This window comes from Nymphaea colorata, chromosome 5 (genome assembly GCF_008831285.2).
Source record: "Nymphaea colorata isolate Beijing-Zhang1983 chromosome 5, ASM883128v2, whole genome shotgun sequence".
Taxonomy (NCBI): Eukaryota; Viridiplantae; Streptophyta; class Magnoliopsida; order Nymphaeales; family Nymphaeaceae; genus Nymphaea; species Nymphaea colorata.
Window position 1 is genome coordinate 16,487,592 of NC_045142.1, and position 24,124 is coordinate 16,511,715.

A 24,124-nucleotide genomic window follows, 5' to 3' on the forward strand; every position below is an offset into this window, starting at 1 on the left:
ATCACCAGAGTCAACTCAGATCGGCTAAAACCCTGTTCACAATTCAAGGTTCAGCTCCTTTACATCCGATTTTCAAAGGTTCTAGATCGCACAGACTGAGTCCAGTCAGATAGGGTCTGAATCACCCTAGTTAAGTTTGAGAAAAAAAAAGCAGAGAAAGGGAGACAAACAAAAAGGAGAAGAAAGAGAAAAAAAAGGAAGGGTGAGAAAAATGAAGTCTCCCTCTCTCTCTTTCTTGAAAAAGGAAATTCATTTAATTATGTATCAGTAAAAAGTTATTTTTTTACAAGCACTTGCACAGTCTTTAGAATTTCATTTTTATTGGGAAGTAAAGAGTGCCCTGAAGGCATGCCTTATAAAGCAGACTGCTTCAGAACTCATGGCCTATATCAACACCCGAACGGTTGCCAGTTCAAACATTCACGGTGCTCCCAGCTTTTAAGAAGCGGCTAGCGTGAGCCATCAATCATAGACTAGTTCATATATAGTTATCACCATAGTGTGATGGGACATGTTACCAAAACAAAAGCAGGGGCAACTAAGTTTCACCTGATGATCTTCGAATGTAAATTGCTACTTTGGTTAGACAATTTATTACCTTCCCCCGAAAACGCATACAATTTTCACAGCACAAAAAGGAACCAACTTATCTATTTAATCCGATCGCAAGGACTGGGATACGTGTGCGTGCATGCACGCTCGTCAGAAGGTGGTTCGATTACAATATTTGGAAGACATGCAAATAAATCAAAATAGGTTTCATTGAAAATATGACTCCATCTAATAGACTTGTAATCACACAAACTACTACGCTTTCTCCTGTTGCGCGTCCCTCGTAATTCCCCACTTGAACAAGTGATTTCTTTCTTCGTATATGGATCCAATCTAATTGATCAGACGTGACCAATACAATACTCTCGTTTCACACAAAATTGTCATCTATCTGTGTGTGTGACAGCCCCTGCTCTATTTCTATATGAATCTTCCCTTTACTTGTATTCATGTTGATGCATAGGCATTTTACTTTATAATTAATACCAGTGCACTTGAAAGAGCTAGCTTACTAATCAGAATATGAAACAGATAGAACCTTTTTTTTCTCGTGGAGTTGGAGACCTGAATGCGTCAGTAACAACCTGATGTAGGAAGAATGCAGCCTAATAGTCTACTCCCAGGATTTCCGCAGAAGTTGAAAACCAAGAGAAATTACATATTACATACACAACTTGCACAAATGTTGTTTTTGAAAAAGTGAAACTTCATAAAAAAAATAAGTTAGTAAATGTGCGGCATATAAATGGTATTTGAACAATAAAAGGTAAAATTCCATATTCAAATAGGAGTAGTTGAGGTCTCAACTAAGCAAGGAGATACCAGCCTGCACAAAAAGCGAGTCCAAGGATTAGATGAAACAGATAACAAGATATCAAACGTGAAAGCATAAATATCAGGTGAAAAGCATGAAAAAATTATCATTTCGTACCTCTTCAACTACAAACATGTCCGAGAGATTCAGCACAGGCAGCAGCCACGTTGACATATATATTGGTAAGCTCTTCTCATCTCTGACAATGTTGTCTCCTGCACATCCAGTTACTATTTATCTTTGCAGGTTCTTAACATAGTTGTAGAAAGGTCAAGATCACATGAGCAGATTCTTCCTCCATTTTTTTCACTTTCAGTGAACTCAAACCACAAAAGAAAGTTAATAAAGTTTGTGGAAAAAGCCACAGCAGAAACTCACCCTTAACTTGTAGAAGTACCTGTTGAGTAACAAGTGCCTGCAGAAACAAGAAAACATCTAGTAACTTCAAAATTGTGAGGAAACAACATGGCCAAAAGAAAACTGAATTTGAAGGGAAAGAATGAAAACTTAAAGGGGACAAAATTCATGAGATGGTAACAGAGCTATAAGACTAACATATGAACTATTGCAAATGAATCCGTCTTTCATTTCAATCAGGTAACACAGACGACTGAATACAGTATCCATTATGAGCAGAAACAATAAAATATCCTGTGCATAAAATTATAATAGCAAATTCAGTCATTAAAATAAATCCAGCCAGTATCTGGACAAGGTCCTCCCATGGAGTTTTTCCAAAAATGTGTTTTTTCCCAATAAAATCCCCCCTCTCTCTCTTCGCTCACAAAACACACACACTCAGAAGTATTATTCTAAGCTCATGTATATGCACCCTTAGTTATATAATTTTGTCGTCACTGCAGTTTTACAAGAGCTAACCGCATGACCATGGCTGTGATCTCTGATGTATGAATCAGATTGTATAAGCTGAGAAAGCTAAGCACACTGAAAAAGATGGACTCAACACATGATTTCTTCACTTCCAAGTTTTCAAACACAGAGATCACATCCATGCAGTTAATCTCCCAAAAACAACAGTTAGGACAGATATATTCAGCTAGGTATGCCCTTGAACAGAGATGATAATTTTGATATATATATGCATGTGTGTGTGTGCATCTGTGGGAAAATATCATGGGGAGAGGGAGAAAGAGAGAAAGGTGTCATTATACACTCAAAGGTCAAAGCAATGCACTTCAGCAGAATATGGTATGGTTCACAAAAACTAGCCATATAGATGTGACTTTCATGTTTCAGAACCTTGAAATCAAAGCAAATCATGTTTTTTCACGTAGTGAATGGTAATTGATTTTGGATTATTACAAACAAATTTATCCAAAAGACACATTTTTTTTTTTTTATTTCTAGGTTTTCAAACATGGAGATAATATTTATAAAGTTAGTTTCACCATATAACTGACATTATCACATAGAGTGCCAAAAAGCATGCACTTATGTGGATTCATTTAAAACCAATTACCATTCAGATGGGTCTTTACAGTCAAGTACCATTCAGATGGATCCGTAGAAAGATATAAGGCTCGATTAGTGGATAAGGGATACACCCAGACATATGGAATTGACTTCTTTGAGACTTTCTCTCCTGTGGCCAAGTTGGGTACTATTCGGCTCATTATCTCTACTGTGGTACACTCTGCACTTTTCTGTTTTGCCGAATATAGGCAGTTTTCTTCGCTGCACTTAAAGTACGTGCCTGATTTCAGCAGATTCAGGCTTCAAAATTCTGTGCTTTCAAAGAGTAAAAGTCTTTTATTGCTGTGCTTATCACTTTCTGAAGACCATTATTGCTACTCACCAACTGTTTTGTGAAATACCTAGAAGAATTTTTCTGTGCTTTCAAGAAGCCAAAATCATCATTGCTGCTGATCATCATTTTCTGAAGATTATTATTGCTGCTCACCAACTGTTTTGTGAAATACCTAGAAGAATTTTTCTGTGCTTTCAAGAAGCCAAAATCGTCATTTCTGCTGATCATCATTTTCTGAAGATTATTATTGCTGCTCACTAACTGTTTGGTGAAATTTCTACTAGAACTTTTTTGTCTTCCTTGGAGATTATTATTCAAATTCTTGAAGTTTGCTTTTATGGAAGACTCCAAGATGTCATTTGAAGGTAAAAGCTATGTCGCTCTATACATGCTTGATGGATCCAATTATACTTTATGGGCCAAATGCTTAGAAATGCTTATCAAATGGAAATATCTATGGGGCATCATAAAAGGTACGACTATTCCTCCTTGTCTCAAGTTAACTAAAGTTGAAAATGGTGTTGAGAAAGAATTTGATGAAGTAGAAAGGCAAAATGCTATGAGTGAATATTACAAAAAACTATATGATTGTAAGGCTAAAAACTCAAAAACTAAAGAATGGATTTACGGAAGTATTGAACCAAGAATTGCTCAAAATTTCATGTACTATGAGAGAGCAAGTGAAGTGTGGGAATATCTTAAGGGCATGTTCACTCAAAAGGATATGGCCTGAAAATATCTTGCTTCAAAAGGCTCAAAACATCAAACCAAGAGAAAAAGTGTAAGAGATTACTTCATGGAAATCTCTAGTGTTTAGAATGAATTAGACCAACTCAGCTCCAAACTTGGAATGGATTGCAAGTGTCATGAAATTAGAAGAGATGAGCATGATGAATTTACATTTTTTTTTCAATTTCTTCAAGGGCTAAGGCCCCAATTTGGACAAACAAGGTCCGCTTTATTGTCTTTAGCCTCTGTTCCACTCATTCATCAACTTCTTACCAAGCTATGTCACAATGGTACCGGTACGGGTACGGATGCGGGTACGGGGGTATGGGTACGGCGACTATTACATATAAATAATTCAAAAAATAATTATTATATATAATTAAACCACAAGTTGTAACAAAAATGCCAATAAAAAAGGTTCATAATGAATAAATTATCAATGTTTCATCATTAATAACGAGACTTCTTATGTTAAAGTATAAAAAAAAAATAAAAAAATAAAAAGATAAGCAATTTTTTTGAGTTTTTTAAATTATAATGTAGTTTGGATTTGGATCCGACCCGGATCCAGATCCAAACGTACCGTGCTGTACCGCCGTACCGGTACGGGTACGCCACTAAAAGTGGCGTACCACTGTGACTTAGTTACCAAGTTAAGTGGAGAAGAAACTAGAATGAGTTTGAGAAAAGAGGTGGATAGTGTTCTTGTATCCAAACGGGAAGAAGATAAAGTTTTAACTGCTTGAAGACCCAAAAGCAATATTAAAACTTATAGACCACCTCACTTTAAGAATCAAAACAAAGGAAAATATAGAGATACTTGTCATTTTTGTCATGAGCTGGATCACATAAAACCCCATTGTCTAAAACTTAAGAGAAATAACAATGAAGGACAACCACAAAGCTATAGAGGAAACTTCAATCGAGGGGGAGGAACATATACTCAAAATGGGCAAGGCAACTCTAGATCATTTGATCAAAAGAACGTTGCAAATGTTCAAAATGAAGGCTGCAATTTTGCGTCAATTTTGTCAAACATTGAATCAAAACCATGATGGCTATTCAACCTATCATAAAGGAGTCAAATCCCGAAGCTCTAGCAACAATAGCATCCACTTCCACCACTCCCAGTGTGGTCCCTGACTTTTAGATTATGGAGCATCATTTCATATGACACCTAATATATCATTCTTTCTTAAGTTTGAACAAACAAAAAAGGGTTCAAGTGCATTTACCGCCGATGGAACATCTTTGAAAGCTAAAGTTTTTGGAATTTTTGAAAAGGAATTTGGGGAAAACCAAAAAATTTTCATACCAAAAGTTAGCCATGTACCCTAACTTAATCTTAATTTACTTTATGTTTTTCAAATTTTAGATCTTGGTTTTGATATAGTTTTCTCATCAAGTAAATGTTTAGTGCAAGAAAACCAAACTGGGAAGTTGATTGAGGAAGGTTTTAGAAAAGGAGGTCTTTACTACATAAACAACTTATGTATTCTAAAGAAAAATTTTTGTAATCTTGTCAAAGATGTTGACATCAATACTTGGCATCAAAGATTGGGTCATCCCAACATTAAAAAATTATCTATGATGACAACTACCAAGACTTTTTGTATCAAGGACTTCAAGCATAATGATTGCATACATGAAAAAATGAAATCATTATCTTTTCGACAAAGAAGTTTTTTTTCTATGTAGGAATTTTTGTATTTTTACAGTCTTATTTTTATTTTTTATTTTTCGATTATTTGTATAGCCGTTGGCTAGCTCCAGCATCTACTAAAGGAGCCGTTGGAACTAAGTCCAACGGCTAGTTCTTAATGGCCTTTTTCTCTTCCTTAATTCTTCTTTACCTAAATAGGCCACTATTCAAACTACAACTTATGCTGTTAATTTACAGCAGTTTAGTGATCGAATAAGAGGTATTCTTCTTCTTCTGTGGCCTTAGCGCCTATTCTTGCTGGGTGACTGTTCTTGTGAGTTGTGACTATTAGAGACACTTCCTCACCAGCATGGTCTAAGAGCATTGTTTCAAGACCAATGAACAACATGAAAATTTATGGAACTTCCTGTTTCAAGAATGTAGATTGTCCATAACTTGGTTAAAAGTCAAGTTGAAACGAACATCAGAATTTCCAGATCGAATCCAAAAGTAAATTTTTATCAAAATGATTTTCAAAACTATCATGGAAATCTACAGGATTCAACTCCATATAGATGTTTGGCTCTTTGACGTACCTGAATAACATAACATACAGTGTGCATCCAAGTGTTCGTATGAGTGCAGTTTCTTGTATCATCAGATATACAAAAGTATCTACTGTGCATCACAAGACTTTTTGTGCTTAGGGGAGTGAGTGGTCTTCTGTTTGCATAATGAATAGTACTAGGTTGTTTTGGCTGGGAACTTACATGGGTTCCAGGCAAGGATACATGACAATTTTCCATATACCCCCACATACACAAAATCTTTTATTGCCAAACTTGCCAACTTTTCCTCTGAATGTGGGAACAAACACTTCAACAGCTTTGGAGAAAATTATTTATTGACTGCAATGCCTAAGATTACTAGCAAGCTAAACATGGACACACAGAGAGAGAGAGAGAGAGAGCGAGAGAGAGAGAGAGAGAGAGAGAGAGAGAGAGATCTACCTGCCATGCAAGAGGCATATATTCCTTATACAAATCAAAACCTGCACGATTGTGGCTTCCATAGGACTTATTAGAATTTATACTACCAGATGATGCGCCTTGAAAGGTATTCCTGTAAAGGAACACCTTGACATAGTTAACTACAAATAATTGACTTTGAACATTAAAACAAAATTCAATAGAAAATTCATGTCCAAGCTACGTTGTATTTTTCCACAGATTTCAGTCTCAAAGTTCTTTCAATGTGAAGCTTGCCGATTGGGCAAACTGCTGATTGGGCAAACATACTACAAGTAGTTATCCAGTTAGTCAGAGTCCTTCTACCCAAGGTCCATTTGATATCATTCATGTTGATGTGTGGGCACCTAGTTGTATTGCTAATAGGTTTTAATTTTGGTATTATCTTGTTCTAGTTGATGATTTCTCAAGAGTTAGTTGGGTTTTCTGGTTAAAAGAAAGGTTTGGGGTTACTTGTGTTCTCAAATATTCATCGTTGAAATAAAACTCAGTTTAATTTCATTGATATCAAGTCTATTCACACTAATAATACCCTCAAATTTAAATATTCAAATTTGATGCAATTTTCCTCAAAATATGGAATATGCCCTCAATTCACTTGCCCTCATACCTCTCAACAAAAAGAAGTTCCTGAAAGAAAACATCGACAATGCATAAATATAGCCCAAACACTTACGCTGCAAACTCATATGCCTGCTTACTTTTGGGGTGATCCATCCTTACTGCTTGTTATCTTACCAATCGATTACCCTCCTCAGCCATTGACGATAAAATACCAATTCAATTGATTTATCTTCACAGATCTTTGTTTCAAATCCTCCAAAAGTCTTTGGTTGTACATGGTTCATGCATATCTTTAGTCCTAAATGAGATAAACTTGATGCATAGGCTATTAAATGTGACGTAGTGTAGTTTAGAGTTAAGTCACATCCCAAAATCAGATCCATTTAGGGTTTGGATTTGGTTTACTTGGTTGTTTATGTTATTATGCGTTAGGATTTTTTTTATTGTTGGACCTGAGATCCAATCCAGATCTAAGGGGCATGCCTCTTTTGTTTTGTTGTTGAGGGCTAACTGTTGATCAGAAAACCCTAATTTCCTTTTTGTTATTGAATTTCCTTTTGTTTTCCTGCATTTTGCTCTTCTGGTTTTGCTTTCTGATGCTTTGCCTGTAAGGATTAGAGTAAGGAACTCTGATCACTGGGTCAGATTGATATTAGAGCCCAGGTCTTTTTCTTGATCTTCGTGATGGTTGAAGCCCCAAGGAACGATCATAAATCAAAAGAAAAATAACCAGCAACGTCACTGGCCACCCACCACCCGTAGGCGGCCACCCATGTACCTATAAGATTTTGATATCTAATACCAAACCACCGAATGAAGTTAGATGCAAGAGGAAGAGAGAAGTGGGCTGCACGTCCAAGCAAGAGAGAGATGAAAGAGAGCAACAACCAATGACGTATTCCTCTTGTTATCATTATATACTAATCACGATTTAGGGTACATCATAAAATACACAAAATAACAATAAGGTTTACAAGTATGCTACCGCCCATGATGTGTTGGGCGTGTGGATCAAATGGGTCAAGTCTGGGTGACCCGATCCATATGTACAAACTTAACAGCCCCCTTCAAGTTGTGCATGGGGTTTGATCATGCGCAACTTGTTCTTCAATTCCCAGAAATGGTGCCCTGTGAGTCCCTTGGTAAAAAGATCAACCACTTGTTCAGACGTGGGTATATAAGTGGGAACAATCTCGTCTTCCGCAACCTTTTGACGAATGAAGTGTTGATCAATCTCTATATGCTTAGTGCAATTACGTAGAACAGGATTGAAGGCAATTTTGATCGCGCTTTGGTTGTCACAAAATAGAGATGACTGAGCAATGGGAAGAGAAAGTTCTCCAAGCAGATGACGTAAGCATGAAGCTTCAGCTGTCCCTGCAGTCATTGCCCTATATTCTGCCTCAGTGCTAGATCTGACAACTACCCGTTGTTTTCTGCTACTCCAACAAATAAGGTTGAAATTAAGAAAGAGACAACAATCGAAAACTGATCGTCTATCGTCTGGATCACCTGCCCAATCTGCATCAGTATAAGTAGAAATGTTGTGGCCATGCAAAACGGTTGACTGTCTTGTGTAGATGAGTCCATCCCCAAGAGTAGCCTTAAGATAACGCAAAATACGTTTAGTAGCATCCATATGCCCTTCTGTGGATGCATGCATAAACTGAGACTTGATTCACAACATATATTATGTCTGAGCGTGTAAAAGTGAGATATTGCAACATGCCAACTATACTCCGATAGAAACTAGGATTTGGGTAGGCATCAGTTGTAACGCTCGGTTCATGTTTCAGGTCGGGTTGGAGCGGGTCCAGACCCGAACTCGATCTCCACGCGCAAGAGGGTCCTGACGTCGCCCTCTCCTCCCTTGTCTTTCCCTCTTCTCCCTCGTTTCCCCTCTTCGACTCTCCCTGAGCTACGACCGCAACACAAAGAAGAAGAAGGCGGAGGTTTGAGCAACGGCGACGGCGGTGACAGCGGCGGCGGCGCTTGGGTAAACACTCTCTCTCGTGCTATTTCCCTTCTCCACCACTCCCATGCTCCCTTGCCCTCTCTGCCGCATGTTCTCTCTTTCTCTCTCTTGTCATTCTCTTTTTCCTTTCCGCTAGCTCCCTCCCGCACGGTCCCTCTCCTCACTCACTCTCACCCTCGCGTTTTCTTCTCCCTTCTCACGCACTCACCCTCACTGCCGTTTTCCCCTTTTTTTTGGTCTGAACCCTCTCTCTCTCTGTTTCCCCTTTCTGTCAGCGCCTCCCCCTGCCCACACGCTCCCTACTTGAGCTCTCTCTCCCCATTTTCTGTTTGTTTTTCCCCTTTTCCCCAGCCGAACACTCTTCCTCACTGATTTTATCACTGTTTGATAGGATTCCAGCTTGGGGGACGTGTTATTTTCCTCATAACAGCGATTAGAAGGTGTTAGTGGTGGAGGCAGCGATCAATTTTGGGCATTGGCACTTGATCGAACGCTTGAGGCGGCTGCCAAGAACATTGCGGCAATTTGGACATTAAATTTGGGGTGAGCAAGGCTAAATGAAACCTAAATTGTTGAATATTTTCTGTTAGAGCATGTATAATTATTGTTTGAGCATACTAGAAGTTAGAATTTGATGTTTAGGGACACATGTTAGCGACTTGGCTTTTTGGGGAAAGTTTAGGATTATGTTGGAAAAGCGATGATTCATGTATATATTGATCTTTTAAGCTTGAGGTGTTGATTTTCGAAGCAATAGGGAAACATGGTAGAGATTTGATGTGGGTGAGAAGTTTTAGAATCGTTTTGATGAGCATGTGGCACAAGATTTTGTCAACGGGCGTATTTGGAGAAGAACATGTAAATTGGGTGTATTTGTAGGAAAGATGCTTTAACTATAGAAAGCATTTAAGAATGTGTTAAGGATGGATTGATCGAAGCATTGGGTTTTGACGTTTGGTGGCAATGGCAAGAAGTTGGGAGGAGGCCTATTGGAGGGCTTGTAGGTCGACACTACCCGTCGACACCTTCTTGAGGCGATGACATGTGCCTCAATGATTTTGTTTTATGTTTGTTTGGATCGTAAGGTAACTAGTAGAAATCTTACATTGTGGTTATGTCTGCAAGTACACCGGGCACGTTTCGTCGACCTTGAGCGACCAGATTCGAAGCTCGAGCCATTTTGAAGGGTTTTGAGGGCGCACGACAGGTATGGCGGCATTCCAGGCAAATCCATGCCTAGGCAAATGTGTGAATGTGTGTGTTCCTAGGATCGTGGGATCCTAGGATTTTGATGTGATTGATGGATTGTTTTGTGAACAAATGTGTGTATGCATGCAAATGATTTGATACATGATATGATTTGTTTTGAAAGACTATTAGAAACATGTTGTGAAAATGTTACGCATTTGCATGTGCATGCTAGAATTGATATCTGTTTAGGACAAATGAAGCGGGGTATCGAGTCGAGTGTCTCCTCGACCCCAATTATGCATTAGAAAGCATCATAGAATGATAACTGCATAAGATAGCTACGAGTCAATCGCAAATCGAGACTACTCTCTGTGGTTTGGCTAAGTTTTTCAAAGATATGATTGATGTGATAACTGATATGAATGTTGTATTTTGTTGCATATTCATTGTTGTGGGCAATAATGCAAATGAATGGATTGAAGGGTAATTGTACCCATATTGTATGACAGCTAGCTATGACTGTTAAATGTTATATGTAGACCTCGTGTGGAGGCAATTGGAGGTGTGGGTGCACTCGTGAAGTGAACCAACCTCATGAGCTAGCCAGTCATTTTGTGATTATGCATTTGTAATGATAATAATGTAAGAATAAGAGATGAGAGGCCAGTGGGTTGTGGCAATGTGCTTGGGAGACGTCCCACTTTCGTCACGGGTCTTGCCTGTTTGAAGCGCAGGCAGCAATGTTATAAAAGGCGTAGCGTATCGCGTATCGGTCGGGCCGACCTATACGCCGTATCGTAACGTATCGTAAACGTAGCGTAACGTATCGTAAAATTAATTTTTTAATTTTAAAAAATATTTAAAAATCAGAAAAAATAGACAAAAATTCTCAAAAATCTGAAAACAATGAACAAAAAATCAGAAATCAAGAAAAATAAAAAATGTATTCAAATATAAAAAAGATCATCATACATAAGGAACATTCATGTGTATACTATCAACAACACATTCAAAAATAAGAAATCAAATATTCAAATTAACATAATAAGAAATTTTATAAAATTTGAGGACTTAGAGTTTAAGTCTTGGAGTTTTAGGACTTAGATTACATCAGAATTTTATAAGTTCAAACATACAGTTATCATATTTCATGATTCAACGATGATATCTCCCAAATCGATGAATCATCGGTTAATTTTTATGAAAATACGCAAAATTTCTCCCTCCTATGTCTATTGGAGTCTTTAAATACAAGAAGAGAGAGAGGAAGGAGTGTTTAAACTTTTAAAAAATAAAGAATTTTATGTTTTCTCCCGTATCGTACGATACGGCCGATACGGGTACGATACGCATGCGTATCGTGTATTGAACATGTATCGTATAGGTTTCTTCAACCTATACGATACGTATCGTACGATACGCGTGCGTATCGTACGATACGGATAACATTGGCAGGCAGTGCAAGGCTCCAGGGTACTGTTGTGTGTTGTGCTTGGCGCGTTGGGTTCCCGCCTTCCCAACCTGGGTGTCTTAGGGAAGACTGAGTATCTCTCCTTAGAATTCACACATCCATGGATGAGTGCTCTACTGCTGCAGCGGATGAATGGATCCATACCGTTATGAGCCACCATGGGGGTTGTCTCTCGGCTATGGGCCACCCATGGTGTGCACGTGCCTGTGTTTGCACTCACAGAAACTGTCAATTCACTAAAGCTAATGAAAATGAAAGTATGTGATTGAATTGTGTGAACGAATGTATGTGATTGATGGGCAAGTAAATGATATGAATGAAATGAAATGTTTAAGCATGTCTTACATGTGATTGAGATTGTGATACTGTGGCCCTTGAGTGGCCTTTACATGTCGTGGTCTATGTTAGGGATTTTCTTGGCAAATGATGTAGCTATGCCCTGACACCACATGATGATAGATTGTTTTTATGATTGTTCTCAGATTTGAACCCTACCTAAGAGGGTTTGAAATTTTCCTGGCTTGTTGTCATACTGCGAAGGCTAAGCCTTCTGTTGTTTCATTTTTTTCAGGTTTTGGTGGACCAGGGGTAGTAGGTTGAGCAGATGGTTTTACTCATGTCCTACTAGGGAGGTTTTGGGTCTTTTGTAGCGCCAGCGCATCTTATTTTGATTGTATTGATGTCTTGTTTTTGTTAGACATCAATTCTATGTTTTGGGGCATTTTTGTCACACTTAGATGTGATTTTGTATGAATCAAAATTGTTATATGAATGAAAGTTCGCCTCATTGTTTTGAATGACATAGCTACTTCTTTTGAATTGTTGTGTCGTCACACTTCAATGCTTTAGGTTAAAAAAAAAAATGTGTTTGAGGGTCAAAAAGGTTAGGATGTGACATCAGTCCCATCAGATGCATTTAATTTTGAGTTGAGAACACTAGGTATATTTATGGGCTTGCAACTTTTCATACCTGCCCTATCCAAAATATCAAGAGTGTATTTATGCTGTGTAAGAGTTAATGTGTCACCTTTTCTATCAAGCTCAACACCCAAGAAATACCGTAGTTCGCCGAGATCCTTCGTCTTGAATTCTTGTTGCAATACCTCCTTAACATGGGATATATGATGTAGAAACACGAACCACAAAGAGAGAGAGAGTGGAGAACGAACACACAATCTACGTGGAAAACCTCAGAAAGAGGTGAAAAACCTCAGAAAGAGGTGAAAAACCACGGGGAGGCTCTGACCTAGGGGCTCACCGCAACCCTAGGAGAGAGAAAATTATATTTCACTTAATTCAACACTAAACACAAGTGACAATATAAAGAGGGAGAGAGGAGAAGCCGCCTAGGGTACCGAGCCCGCCTCGGTACCCGCGCCCCATAGAACCGGGTCCAGGAATGGACCCGGTTCCCACAGCAACATATTCTAACACTCCCCCTCAAGCTTGGCATACATGTCAAACATGCCAAGCTTGCTAACATTCTTTTCGAATGAAGAAGTACAAAGCCCTTTAGTTAGGACGTCTGCAACTTGATCTTCAGACTTCATATATGGCAGAATCAGCTCCTTTGAGTCAATGCGTTCCCGGATAAAATGACGGTCAATCTCCACATGTTTGGTCCTGTCATGTAGAACTGGATTATTGGCAAGATTAATCGCAGACTTGTTGTCACAGTACATCTTCATTTTATCTCCCAGTTCCACACCAATATCAGTCAAAAGAATCTTCAGCCACAGCATCTCTGTAACCCCCATTGCAACAACCCTGTACTCAGCCTCAGCACTAGACCTCGAACATACTTCTTGCCTCTTACTTCTCCAAACAACTAGGTTACCTCCAAGAAAGATACAATACCTTGTAGTAGACCTCCTTGTGTCAGTGCAACCTGCCCAATCTGCATCTGAGTAGCCCTCAATAGTAAGTTTGTCTTGTCGAGTATACAACAGTCCTTTTCCTGGGTCATTCTTTAGATATCCCAACACTCTTTCTGCACTCTTCCAGTGACAATCCGTGGGAGCATGCATAAATTGACTTAGCACATTTACCGCATACGTGATATCAGGGCGAGTTAGAGTAAGATAGATAAGCTTACCTACTAGCCTCTGATATCGCCCTTTTCCTTCCTCATCCAGAATAGTGCCCGTCTTGATACTTATCTTAGTTCCCGACTCTATAGGAGTAAGATAGGGCCTACAACCAAGTTTACCTGTCTCCTTTAGTAAGTCAAGAGTGTACTTCCTTTGATTCATAACCAGCCCTGTCTCTGATCGAGCAATCTCTATCCCCAGAAAGTATCTCAGCTTACCCAGATCCTTGAGGTCGAATTCTTTAGCTAATCTCTCCTTCATCTTTCTGTTTTCTTCTTCATCACTGCCAGTGACAATCATATCATCAACGTAGACAAGGAGAAGACTCACCAGACCATCTCTCTGCTTTATGAATAGGGTATGATCTCCATTTCCTTGCTTGTACCCAGTAGACTTCATAACGATCCTTAGTCTCTCAAACCAAGCTCTAGGCGACTGCTTCAAGCCATACAAAGCTTTCTTGAGGTGACAACATTTTCCCTCTTGAACATACCCGGGAGGCATGCTCATATAGACTTCTTCCTCCAGATGGCCGTTCAAGAACGCATTTTTAACATCAAGCTGGTCCATGCGCCACTTCCTGTGCACAGCAAGAGCAAGAATAACCCTCACGGTCTTCAACTTTGCAACAGGGGCAAAGGTCTCAAGATAGTCGATCCCATACTTCTGGCTGAACCCCTTTGCAACCAAACGAGCTTTATATCGATCTACAGTGCCATCAGGTTTGTACTTCACGTTGTAAACCCACTAAGTGTGTCCCTTTAGGGATATCAACAACTTCCCATGTTTTGTTCTTAGCTAACGCACCCATCTCCTCTGTCATAGCATGTAACCACTTGGGATCATCCTTAGCATCATCCACCGACCTGGGAATAACAACGTTGGATAAGGTTGTGATAAAACATTTGTAATTTGTACTGAGCTTAGCATAAGAAACAAATCTCTGAATAGGGTGAGAAGTACATGACCTGGTGCCTTTGCGCAAAGCAATGGGGAGCTCTTCATTCGATGGACTTGGGTCATCCGGGGAGATCACAGGATTGGGATTGGTTCTATCCTCATCACCAACATCTTCCACTGTAACTTTCTCCTTTCTGACATAAACCTGGCCAAACAAGTGATCCCGGGCAACAGTGGGCTGAGCATCCACCGTGACCCCTTCCATATGGCTGCCCTTCTCATTACTGACCGTGACCGTGTCAATCACACTGGGACTAACCTTGTAATCCAAAAACTCCATAAACTGAATCAGCTGGTTAGAGGAATACTCTTCCCCTTTGTTCCCAAGACACTCCCCCTGAAGAGGATTCACCGAAAAATACGACTCATGTTCATGAAATGTGACATCCCTCGAAACATACACTTTGGAAGTAGTGGGATCCACACATTTATACCCCTTCTGAGTGGAAGAGTACCCCAAGAAAACTCCTTTAATAGACCGGGGATCAAGTTTTTTGAGAGTAGGGCTATGATTATGCACAAAACAACTGCACCCAAAGACACGAGGAGTAAGAGGCCACGGATTCTGAGTGGGCCACAGGGTAGAATAAGGAGACTGACCATCCAACACCCTAGTAGGCATACGGTTAATGAGATGTGCACTAGTGAGAAGTGCATCACCCCAATACCGCTTCGGGACATGACGTTGGAACATAATGGCCCGGGTAACATTCAATAGATGACGATTTTTACGTTCAGCTATACCATTTTGAGGAGGGGTATAACTACAAGAGGTTTCATGAACAATACCCTTGCCTTTCAAGAATCCATCAAGGGATTGGGAGACATATTCCCTTGCATTATCCGTACGGAAAGCTTGAACAGTAGTATGGAATTGAGTCTCAACAAAGGCAACAAAGTTTTTCACAACTGCTGGAACCTCACTACGTTCTCGCAACAAGTACACGAACGTACATCTAGAGTAATCATCAATAAGCGTCAAAAAATAGTGACAACCACCACACGTGGGTACTCCAGAAGGACCCCAAACATCGGAATGAACTAAGGCAAACGGATGAGTGGTTTTATTCAAAGAAATAGGGTACGAAGCCCTGACATGTTTAGCCAATTGACACACTTCACAAGCGAAGGAGTCAATGGAGACAGAAGCAAACAAATGAGGAAACAACTTCTTTATTAACTGGAAGGGGAGATGTCCAAGTCGCTCGTGCCATCGCAGAACAGTAGATCTATCGTTCACACCAGACAAGTGACCACTCGTGGCAGAAATCAATGCTGAAGCAACTTGTACCGGCAGCCTGTAGAGCCCATCAGTAACCGAACCAATCCCAATCTTCTTCCCCGTCACCAAGTCCTGCAGGGAACAATGATCAGCAGAGAAAATCAGATTACAGTTTAATTCTTTAGTAATACTGCTGACAGAGAGTAAGTTCACAGGAATATTTGGAACATGCAGGGCATTGTGGAGACGGTATTTGTTCAACAGGGACAAGCTCCCTTTCCCAGCCACAGAGATAGAAGACCCATCTGCCATAGACACGCGTTGCTTGCCAGAGGAAAGTTGATATTCTTGAAAGAGTTTAGAGTCCCCTGTCATGTGGTGAGTGGCTCCACTATCAACAATCCAATCACCAAGAGAAGGGTTACCTTGATCAGTCGAGGCAACGAGGGCTTGGGCTAGCTGAGCCCCTTCAGACGTGGAGGACTCCTCAGGGGTAGTAGATAGACGGCTGATGTACGCCTGTAGCTCCTTGAGTTGAGCAGGGGACAACTTGGACTTTGCACCACTAGAAGAATTGCTCTGACTGGAATCAGACACAGAAGGGCTACGCTTGCCAGAGGGAGGACGACCTCTGACCAGTCTCTTCTCGGGATGAAGATCCCAACAGAAATCCACCGAATGCCCCAACTTGTGGCAATGAGTGCAATGTCGGGCAGGACGCTGCCCAGTCCCTGCGGCACGGCTGACAAAGGCAGAAGGGCCATGACCGGTGTCAAGATGCATCACCTGGCGACGTTGTTCTTCAGACTCAACACGAGCATATACTTCCTCTATCCCCGGAATCTCATCACCATTAAGAATCTGGCTACGAATAGACTCAAATTCATCCCGCAGGCCTCCCAGAAACAGAAACGTACGGTCCATCCATTCCTTTTCCCAGTAGAGGGAATGATCTGAACCGCACGTCCACTCATCAGTCACATGATAATCTAGCTCCTCCCATTTAGTCTTCAGGGCAGCATAGAAGGCAGCAACAGACAAATCACCCTGTGTCAGAGAGTAAATACTGCGTTTAATCTGATAGGTGCGCAGATGTCTCTTCTTGCGACCATACATCTTTGCAAGCACAGTCCACATATCAAAAGAAGTCGGCTTCCGCAGAATGAGGGGCTGGATATCGGATGACACGGAGCTGATAATCCACACCTTCACTTGGCTGTCCTCCAACGCCCACGTCGCCCATTGAGGATCAGATTTGATGGGCGCAGGTTTGTCGCCAGTGATGTAAGAGAGACGCCCACGGCTAGTAATCCCAATCTCGAGAGCGGCAGACCAAGATAGGTAATTGTCCTTGGTCAGACGGATGGAGGTGACCTGGATCGGCACGTTCTCAGTCTTGGAGGCACTGCCCGTGTCAAGAACGGCATCTTTTTGAGTCCCCATCGCTTCTGCCATCACAAATAAGCACACAACAACAAGAGGCACAGCAGCGGGAATGAGGCAACGGCGACGGGGGCGGGAATGAGGCAGCGGCAACGGAAAGCAGGCGACGGCGCAACACAGAGGCCACCCACGGTGGCAGAAACAAAGAACGGGCCGAACGGAGAACCGCGGAGGCACAAAAGAGGACGGCGGAACAGAGGACGGCGGCGGAGGAACAAAGGACGACGGCGGCAGAGCAGGGCGACGTCACAAGGGCAGCAGCGGCGCCGGAACAGAGAACGGCGGCGGCGGAACAAAGGACAGCGGCGGCAGAGCAGGGCGACGTCACAAGGGCAGCAGCGGCGCCGGAACTTCAACGGCGTCGGGCGACGAAAAAACTTGACGATTCTCGGAAAAAACGCTTCTCCAACTCCGCTGGCTCTGATACCATGTAGAAACACGAACCACAAAGAGAGAGAGAGTGGAGAACGAACACACAATCTACGTGGAAAACCTCAGAAAGAGGTGAAAAACCACGGGGAGGCTCTGACCTAGGGGCTCACCGCAACCCTAGGAGAGAGAAAATTATATTTCACTTAATTCAACACTAAACACAAGTGACAATATAAAGAGGGAGAGAGGAGAAGCCGCCTAGGGTACCGAGCCCGCCTCGGTACCCGCGCCCCATAGAACCGGGTCCAGGAATGGACCCGGTTCCCACAGCAACATATTCTAACATATGACATGAAGAGTTTGGCAGTAAGAACTATGTCACCTACATATATAAGTAGCCAAGTGGTAACTTCACCTGAATGATAGATGAATAAGGAATGATCAAGTCAACTTTTGAGGAAACCAGCCCGTTGTACATAAAGGGAAAATCTATCGAACCATGAACGAGATGCTTGCTTAAGCCCATACAGTGATTTTTATAATTTACACTCATTGGTTGAATCATTGGAAACATATCTTGGAGGTTGTTCCATATAAACTTTTTCCTTTAGAAAGCCATGAAAAAAAACATTTTTAACATCCACCTGATATAAATTCAAACCATATGAGATGGCAAGAGAGACGATATCCCGGATCGTTCCCATCTTGATGACTGGATTGAAAGTCTCATCATAATCTTCTTCATACTGCTGAGTGAAGCCTCTAGCCATGAGTCGAACCTTATATCTATCAATGCTTCCATCAGGTTTATACTTGAGTTTGTAAACCCATTTTGAGCCCACTACATTCTTACCATCTGGACGATGAACAATCTCTCATGTTTAACATTCATTTAAGGCAGTCATTTCTTCATTCATGGCCTCGATCCAATGTTTGCTTTTGCACGCTTGCTCGTAGCATTTTGACTTCACCTTTTTGTTCAATTTTGTCATGAAAAGCTGAAAATCGAAAGAGAAATTACCATAACTTATCCATCTATCAATAAGGTGCAGCACACATTCTGATCTACGTGGACAAGTAGTGTCAGTTTCCGGATCAGCTGGAATTGATCGTCGATTATACACCACTCCTGAAAACCGATTAGGTGAAGTCATGCTTATGTTGTTGGTCTGAGTAGATGAAGGTATGCTGTCCATCTGAGTGTTTGTGGCTGTTTCGAGCTCATCAATAGTTCTGTCACTTTGTGCGTGGTGTGTATCAACTCTTTGGTCTAATATTTCAGCATTCAGCCATGAGTCATATTCATCATTTCTAAAATTAAGTGTTGCATGTGGCTCCTTTAAATCCTTCAACCTGAGCTCATCAAAAACAACATGTCGTGAAATATGCACACGTCCAGTTTTTGGATTGTAGAAGCGATAGCCTTTATAATTTTCTGCATAACCCACAAATCTACACATGATAGCTCGATCTTGAAACTTATTTCTCAAAGAAACATCAACATGAACATAACAGATGCATCCAAAAACACATAGCTCATCTTAATTTGGTTGTTCTTGATGTAAAATAAAGAATAGAGATTTTCCTTCAAGCATGGATAGTGGCAGTCGATTAATAACATGAACAACAGTATGGACGACTTCAGTCCATAAAGTCATGGGCACATCAGTGTTATGCATCATACTGAGAGCACTTTCAACTATGTGCCTATGTTTTCTTTCAGCAATACCATTCAATTGTGGTGTGTGTATTCAATTGTGGTGTGTGTGGACAGGAAATCTGTTTAGTGATCTCATGATTTAGTAAGTACTCAATAAATTCATTTGAAATGAACTCACCACCACCATCACATTGGAAATGCACGATATTACTAGAGTATTTGTTTTGGACCAAGGCGTGGAATTGGGTGAACAAGCGAAAAACTTCTGATTTGCTTTTCATGAAGTGGATCCAAGTGTAACAAGAATAAGAATCAATGAAAACAACATAATATTTACTCCCGGAAGAGGAAGAAATAGGAGCAGGCCTGCAAACATTAGAATAAATGGTGTCAAATAACTTCAAAGCTCGCTTATTTATTGATTGAAAAAGAAGAGCATGGATCTTACAAATATAACAACTTGAGCACATGCTAGACTCACTGATAGGACTTAGACTGGACTTTTGTAATAGTCCGTCTACAACAAGACTTTGAATGAAAGACCGACTACAATGTGCTAAATGACCGTGCCAAAAAGATGACATATCATACTCTGTGATATTGACTTCACTATGATTGGGAAAGGATGAATCTGAAACACAAGACTTAGACACTTTTGGAGATTCTTCAATGACGTACATGTCTCCTTTGCGAACACCCTCAGCGAATGTCTTCTTGGTTCGAGCATCTAACATAAACAGAAGGAGTAAACTCAACAGAGGAATGAATATCATCAATAAGCTTTGACACAGAAATGATATTTTTCTTGACATTTGGAACAACAAGAACATTCTTTAAGGGTATTGAGGAATGAGCCATGGACAAGTGTGCATTTTCAATATGTGATATTTTGTGATGGGAACCATCTCCTGTAACGACTGAGCCTTTAGCTAAATAAGGGAGAGCACTAGAAAGCTTACCTGCGTCACTAGCTACATGAGCTGTAGCACCAGAATCCACATACCATTGCCCTTCCTCATTTTGCCTGAGATTGACTTTAGACAACGTTGTCATTAGAATCTGCTGCATATCAGGGGAAATGTTCGATGCCGCAGTCGTGTTCGAAACAGATGACCCTGCTGCCTAATTGTCACACCTGACCTGTTTTCCCTTGTTCTGTGGGTTATGCCAACATTCTGACTTCACATGACCTTTCTTATTGCAATAAAAACAAGTAGGTATCATTCGTGGTACATTTGCCTATGCATTTGTGTTAGGTGTAGGAAGGATACATCTCCCCATCCCTGCCTGTGAGTTTCAAACTATTGGACGACTTCCTTGTAAAGCATGGGTCCCAGTGACCAATACATTGTGACCGCCAGAATGAACTAATTCATGTCGCTGTACACGACTCGCTTCATGCTGAATCAATTTTGATTTCAAGTCTTCAAAAGAGGGAAGAACATGCAATACCTCAGTGCAGAAAACATCAAATTCTGGCCCCAATCCACTCAAAGCCTATTGTACCTTGTCCTTGTCACTGACTGGATGCCCTATGATGGCAAGCTGATCGCTGGCATTTTTCATCTCATGTATATATTCCAAGACTGAACGTGTGCCTCGCTTAATATCTTGAAATTGCCTCTTGAATTGTAGAATTCTCGCTTCTGATACTTGAGAATAAGTGGTAGCAAGTACATTCCACAACTCAAGTGCTGAAAGATCATCATCAACACCTGCCAAAACTTCCTCTGATAGTGTGGAGGTGATATAAGCAAGGAGAGATTGATCATGAGTCATCTACATCTCATATTCATGATTGATTTCTGCAATGGTCTCTTGAACTTGCCCTGCAGCATTCTTCACCTCTCACATAATCCATTCAGGTGGCGCAGGTATGGTGCCATTGAGATGTCCATAGAGACGATGACTCTTGATGAACGGGACTATTTGATGTTTCCATGTCAAATAATTGGTATGATTTAGCTTTTGTGAGATGATTTGGGAGAGGAAATTGGACGACAAGATGTTGGAATTGCGGTGGGGATAAATAAATGCAATAATAAAAAAATAGGGGGAAAATAGAAATTTTGAGATTAGGGTTAGGTGGCTGACGGTAGGGCAGATTAGAACAGATTAGGGCAGATGGTATGGTTAGGGCAGATTAGGGTAGACGATAGGATTAAGGAAGGTTATGGCAAAAAATTTGGGGATTAGGGTTAGGGCAGAAATTTGGGGATTAGGGCAGAAAATAGAGATTTGAGGATTAGAGCAGAAAAGAAACAAAGATTAGGGCAGAAATTAGAGATTCGTACCGAACATTCTTAGTGGCAAAACCTGCTCTGATACCATGTAAGATTTTGATATCTAATACCAAACCACTGAATGAAGTTAGATGCAAGAGGAGGAAGAGAGAAGTGGGCTGAAGCAAGAGAGAGATGAAAGAGAGCAGCAACCAATGATGTTATATACTAATTACGATTTAGGGTACATCATAAAATACACAAAATAACAATAAGATTTACAAGTATGCCACTGCCCATGATGTGTTGGGCGTGTGGATCAAATGGGTCGAGTCTGGGTGACCCGATCCATATGTACAAACTTAACAGTACCCAACATCATTTTCTACTTCACCCTACTGCCATAAATGTTTCTACCATTGCCACTGCCCTTCAGCACCACCTACCACCTCATCCACCACAGCCGGGAGCTTGCCGACCACCGCCACCTCTTCCCACCCCTAATGGTGCCCCCGGCGGTGTGTCCCAAAGCCAGAAACTCCAACCCGAAACCCCACCCCCGTTGTTTTGGGCGTGGGTCATGGGGTGGCCATTGCGACCACCCAGGCTATCATAATGGCAAACGGTCACCACCGAGAGGAAACAGGCAATGGCGAGTGACTGCCACCCATTGGCAACCTATCGACGGCCCACAGGTGACAGGCCCCCTGTGGACTGCCACCTGCATTGAGCAACATCAGGCCCCACTCGACCCTCTTGTGCCTAATGCACATGATGTGTCGAGCGGCCCGATGCTCCTATGCCCTAACGCACATGATGCGTCGGGCAGGGGCCTGAAGCCCCAATGGGTCTAGGGGGGATCCAGGCCCTAGTTTGGGATCTGGAAACGCCCTCCCGGATCAGTTTCTTTTACATCACCAAACCGGGTCGATTTTTTTGACCCAGTACAACCTCTTCGGACCAGTTCAATGCTCTTGGTGCCAATTCTTGAGCTCCATGGCCCAGAAATGGCGACCTCTTCGGACCGATTTGATGCCCTTGGAGCTGATTCTTGGGTTCCATGGCTCAGAAATGGGTCCCAACCAGTTTCCTGAGCTTCCTAATGATGGGCAGAGCTCAGGAGTACCCCTAAACTTGACCTCGGGCACTTGTCCACGTCAAATACTTGGTCCTTAGACCAATCAGACCAAAATTGGATCTCAACAGTACCCATGTTTCACATTGAGCTGGGCCAAAACCAGGCTCCACATGCTATAGACTATGAATCGAACTCCCATCTTGATCCCCATCTCCCGCAAAGCTCGGTTCGAGGTCTCACCTAACCTTATTGGAATCCGACAAATAGTTTAGGGGAGTCAAGGTTTGGTTGACCCTTCAAACGATCAGTATATGTATAATCCCCTACCTACACCCTTAGTCTCACTAGGGTCGCCCATTTTACCCCCCACCAAATCCAAATTATTATCTTGTACCCTACCAAACCTTGCACACTGATCTTAGACCAACCCATAATCCACATACTACCCTAACCTACATACCATAGCAAGCACCACCTAAACTGCTTGGGCCGACCCATTCCTTTCAACAAGATAGATAGCGGCAATGCCAGGGATACCCGTGCAGCATAGGCAGGCTATTAACCAACGGGATTAGAAAGCAAGCACTCATCAGGAATGCCATAGATAAGGACAGAGAGTCGACCACCCCAACAGCATGCCGATCGGAGTGATGATATGTCAGAGTTCAAGAATGCTGAAATGAGGTTTTCTAGAACGAGCACCTAGGCTTTTTAATGAGTCGAGCTAACTCGAGCTTGACTCAAGCTCGACTCGTTTATGTTCGAATTAAGAAATGAACTCGACCACATAAATGAGTCAAGCACAAATTAAGCGGGTTCGAATTGGTTAAGCTTGAAAAAGATAAATATATAAAATAAGTCTCATAAAGTTATCACAAAAGTTAGATGGTTCATGTTGATGTGTTTTGTTGTTTTGGATCATCGGGTCTGGGTCTGGATCCGATCCACTCTGTTGTTTTGCTTGGTTAATTCTATTTATACCTGTGTAACCCTGTTTCAATATGTGAATGAAAAATAAGTAGAGAGAGAGAGTCTGGCTGCTAGTGGGCATCAAACCTCCTCTATCGTGGTTTTTTCCCTCAAGTCAAGGGTTTTCCACGTTAAATCACTGTTCCATTCGTTTTTTTCTGTTTCAACATGGTATCAGAGCCTATTAGGTTTTGATTTTTTTCTCTGCTCGTGTTGGACGAGGGAACTTGCCGGTGTCGTTGTCGTCGCCTGAGTTCATGCTAGCCGTCCGGTCGCCATTCTCCTGTGCCACTTGTGTCACCTGCTCGTCGCCTCCTCTGCTGCGATTGCCATGGAAGAGTTGCTTCCGCTCGCCGCCCTTCTCTCTGCTGCAT

The 24,124-nt window shown here is 41.4% G+C and overlaps 2 protein-coding genes across 6 annotated transcripts in view; both read right to left on the bottom strand.

Annotated features, from left to right (window-relative positions):
- Positions 1-1,189: 1,189 nt before the first annotated feature.
- Positions 1,190-24,124, bottom strand: part of LOC116253821 (DNA repair protein XRCC2 homolog) — a 65,594-nt gene continuing 42,659 nt past the window's right edge. For 4 of the 5 annotated variants that reach the window (XM_031628772.2, XM_050077958.1, XM_031628771.2 and 1 more), the window contains 4 exons: positions 6,516-6,627; positions 1,745-1,781; positions 1,484-1,581; positions 1,190-1,378 (listed from right to left, as the gene is read on the bottom strand). In XM_031628772.2, coding sequence (XP_031484632.1) covers positions 1,355-1,378; positions 1,484-1,581; positions 1,745-1,781; positions 6,516-6,627 — 271 coding nt within the window. In that variant the 3' untranslated portion in view covers positions 1,190-1,354. Of the gene's footprint in view, positions 1,379-1,483; positions 1,582-1,744; positions 1,782-6,515; positions 6,628-24,124 lie in introns of those variants that run through there. The other variant, XR_007573456.1, reaches the window with a different exon arrangement.
- LOC126410078 (uncharacterized) lies at positions 16,014-17,466 on the bottom strand. Its single transcript, XM_050077957.1, has 2 exons — positions 16,432-17,466; positions 16,014-16,138 (listed from the first exon to the last, which is right to left on the bottom strand). The coding sequence occupies exons 1-2, from the start codon at positions 17,459-17,461 to the stop codon at positions 16,095-16,097; spliced, it is 1,074 nt and encodes a 357-aa protein (XP_049933914.1). The 5' UTR covers positions 17,462-17,466; the 3' UTR covers positions 16,014-16,094.

What these genes read in the sequence shown, in the direction of transcription:
- LOC126410078 (XM_050077957.1), bottom strand. Translation starts at nt 17,461, where the DNA reads ATGGCAGAAGCGATGGGGACTCAAAAAGATGCCGTTCTTGACACGGGC. An exon ending in CGTTGCCTCGACTGATCAAG is followed by an intron (nt 16,139 to 16,431) that starts GTAACCCTTCTC and finishes TGTTCCCTGCAG; the next exon opens with GACTTGGTGACGGGGAAGAA.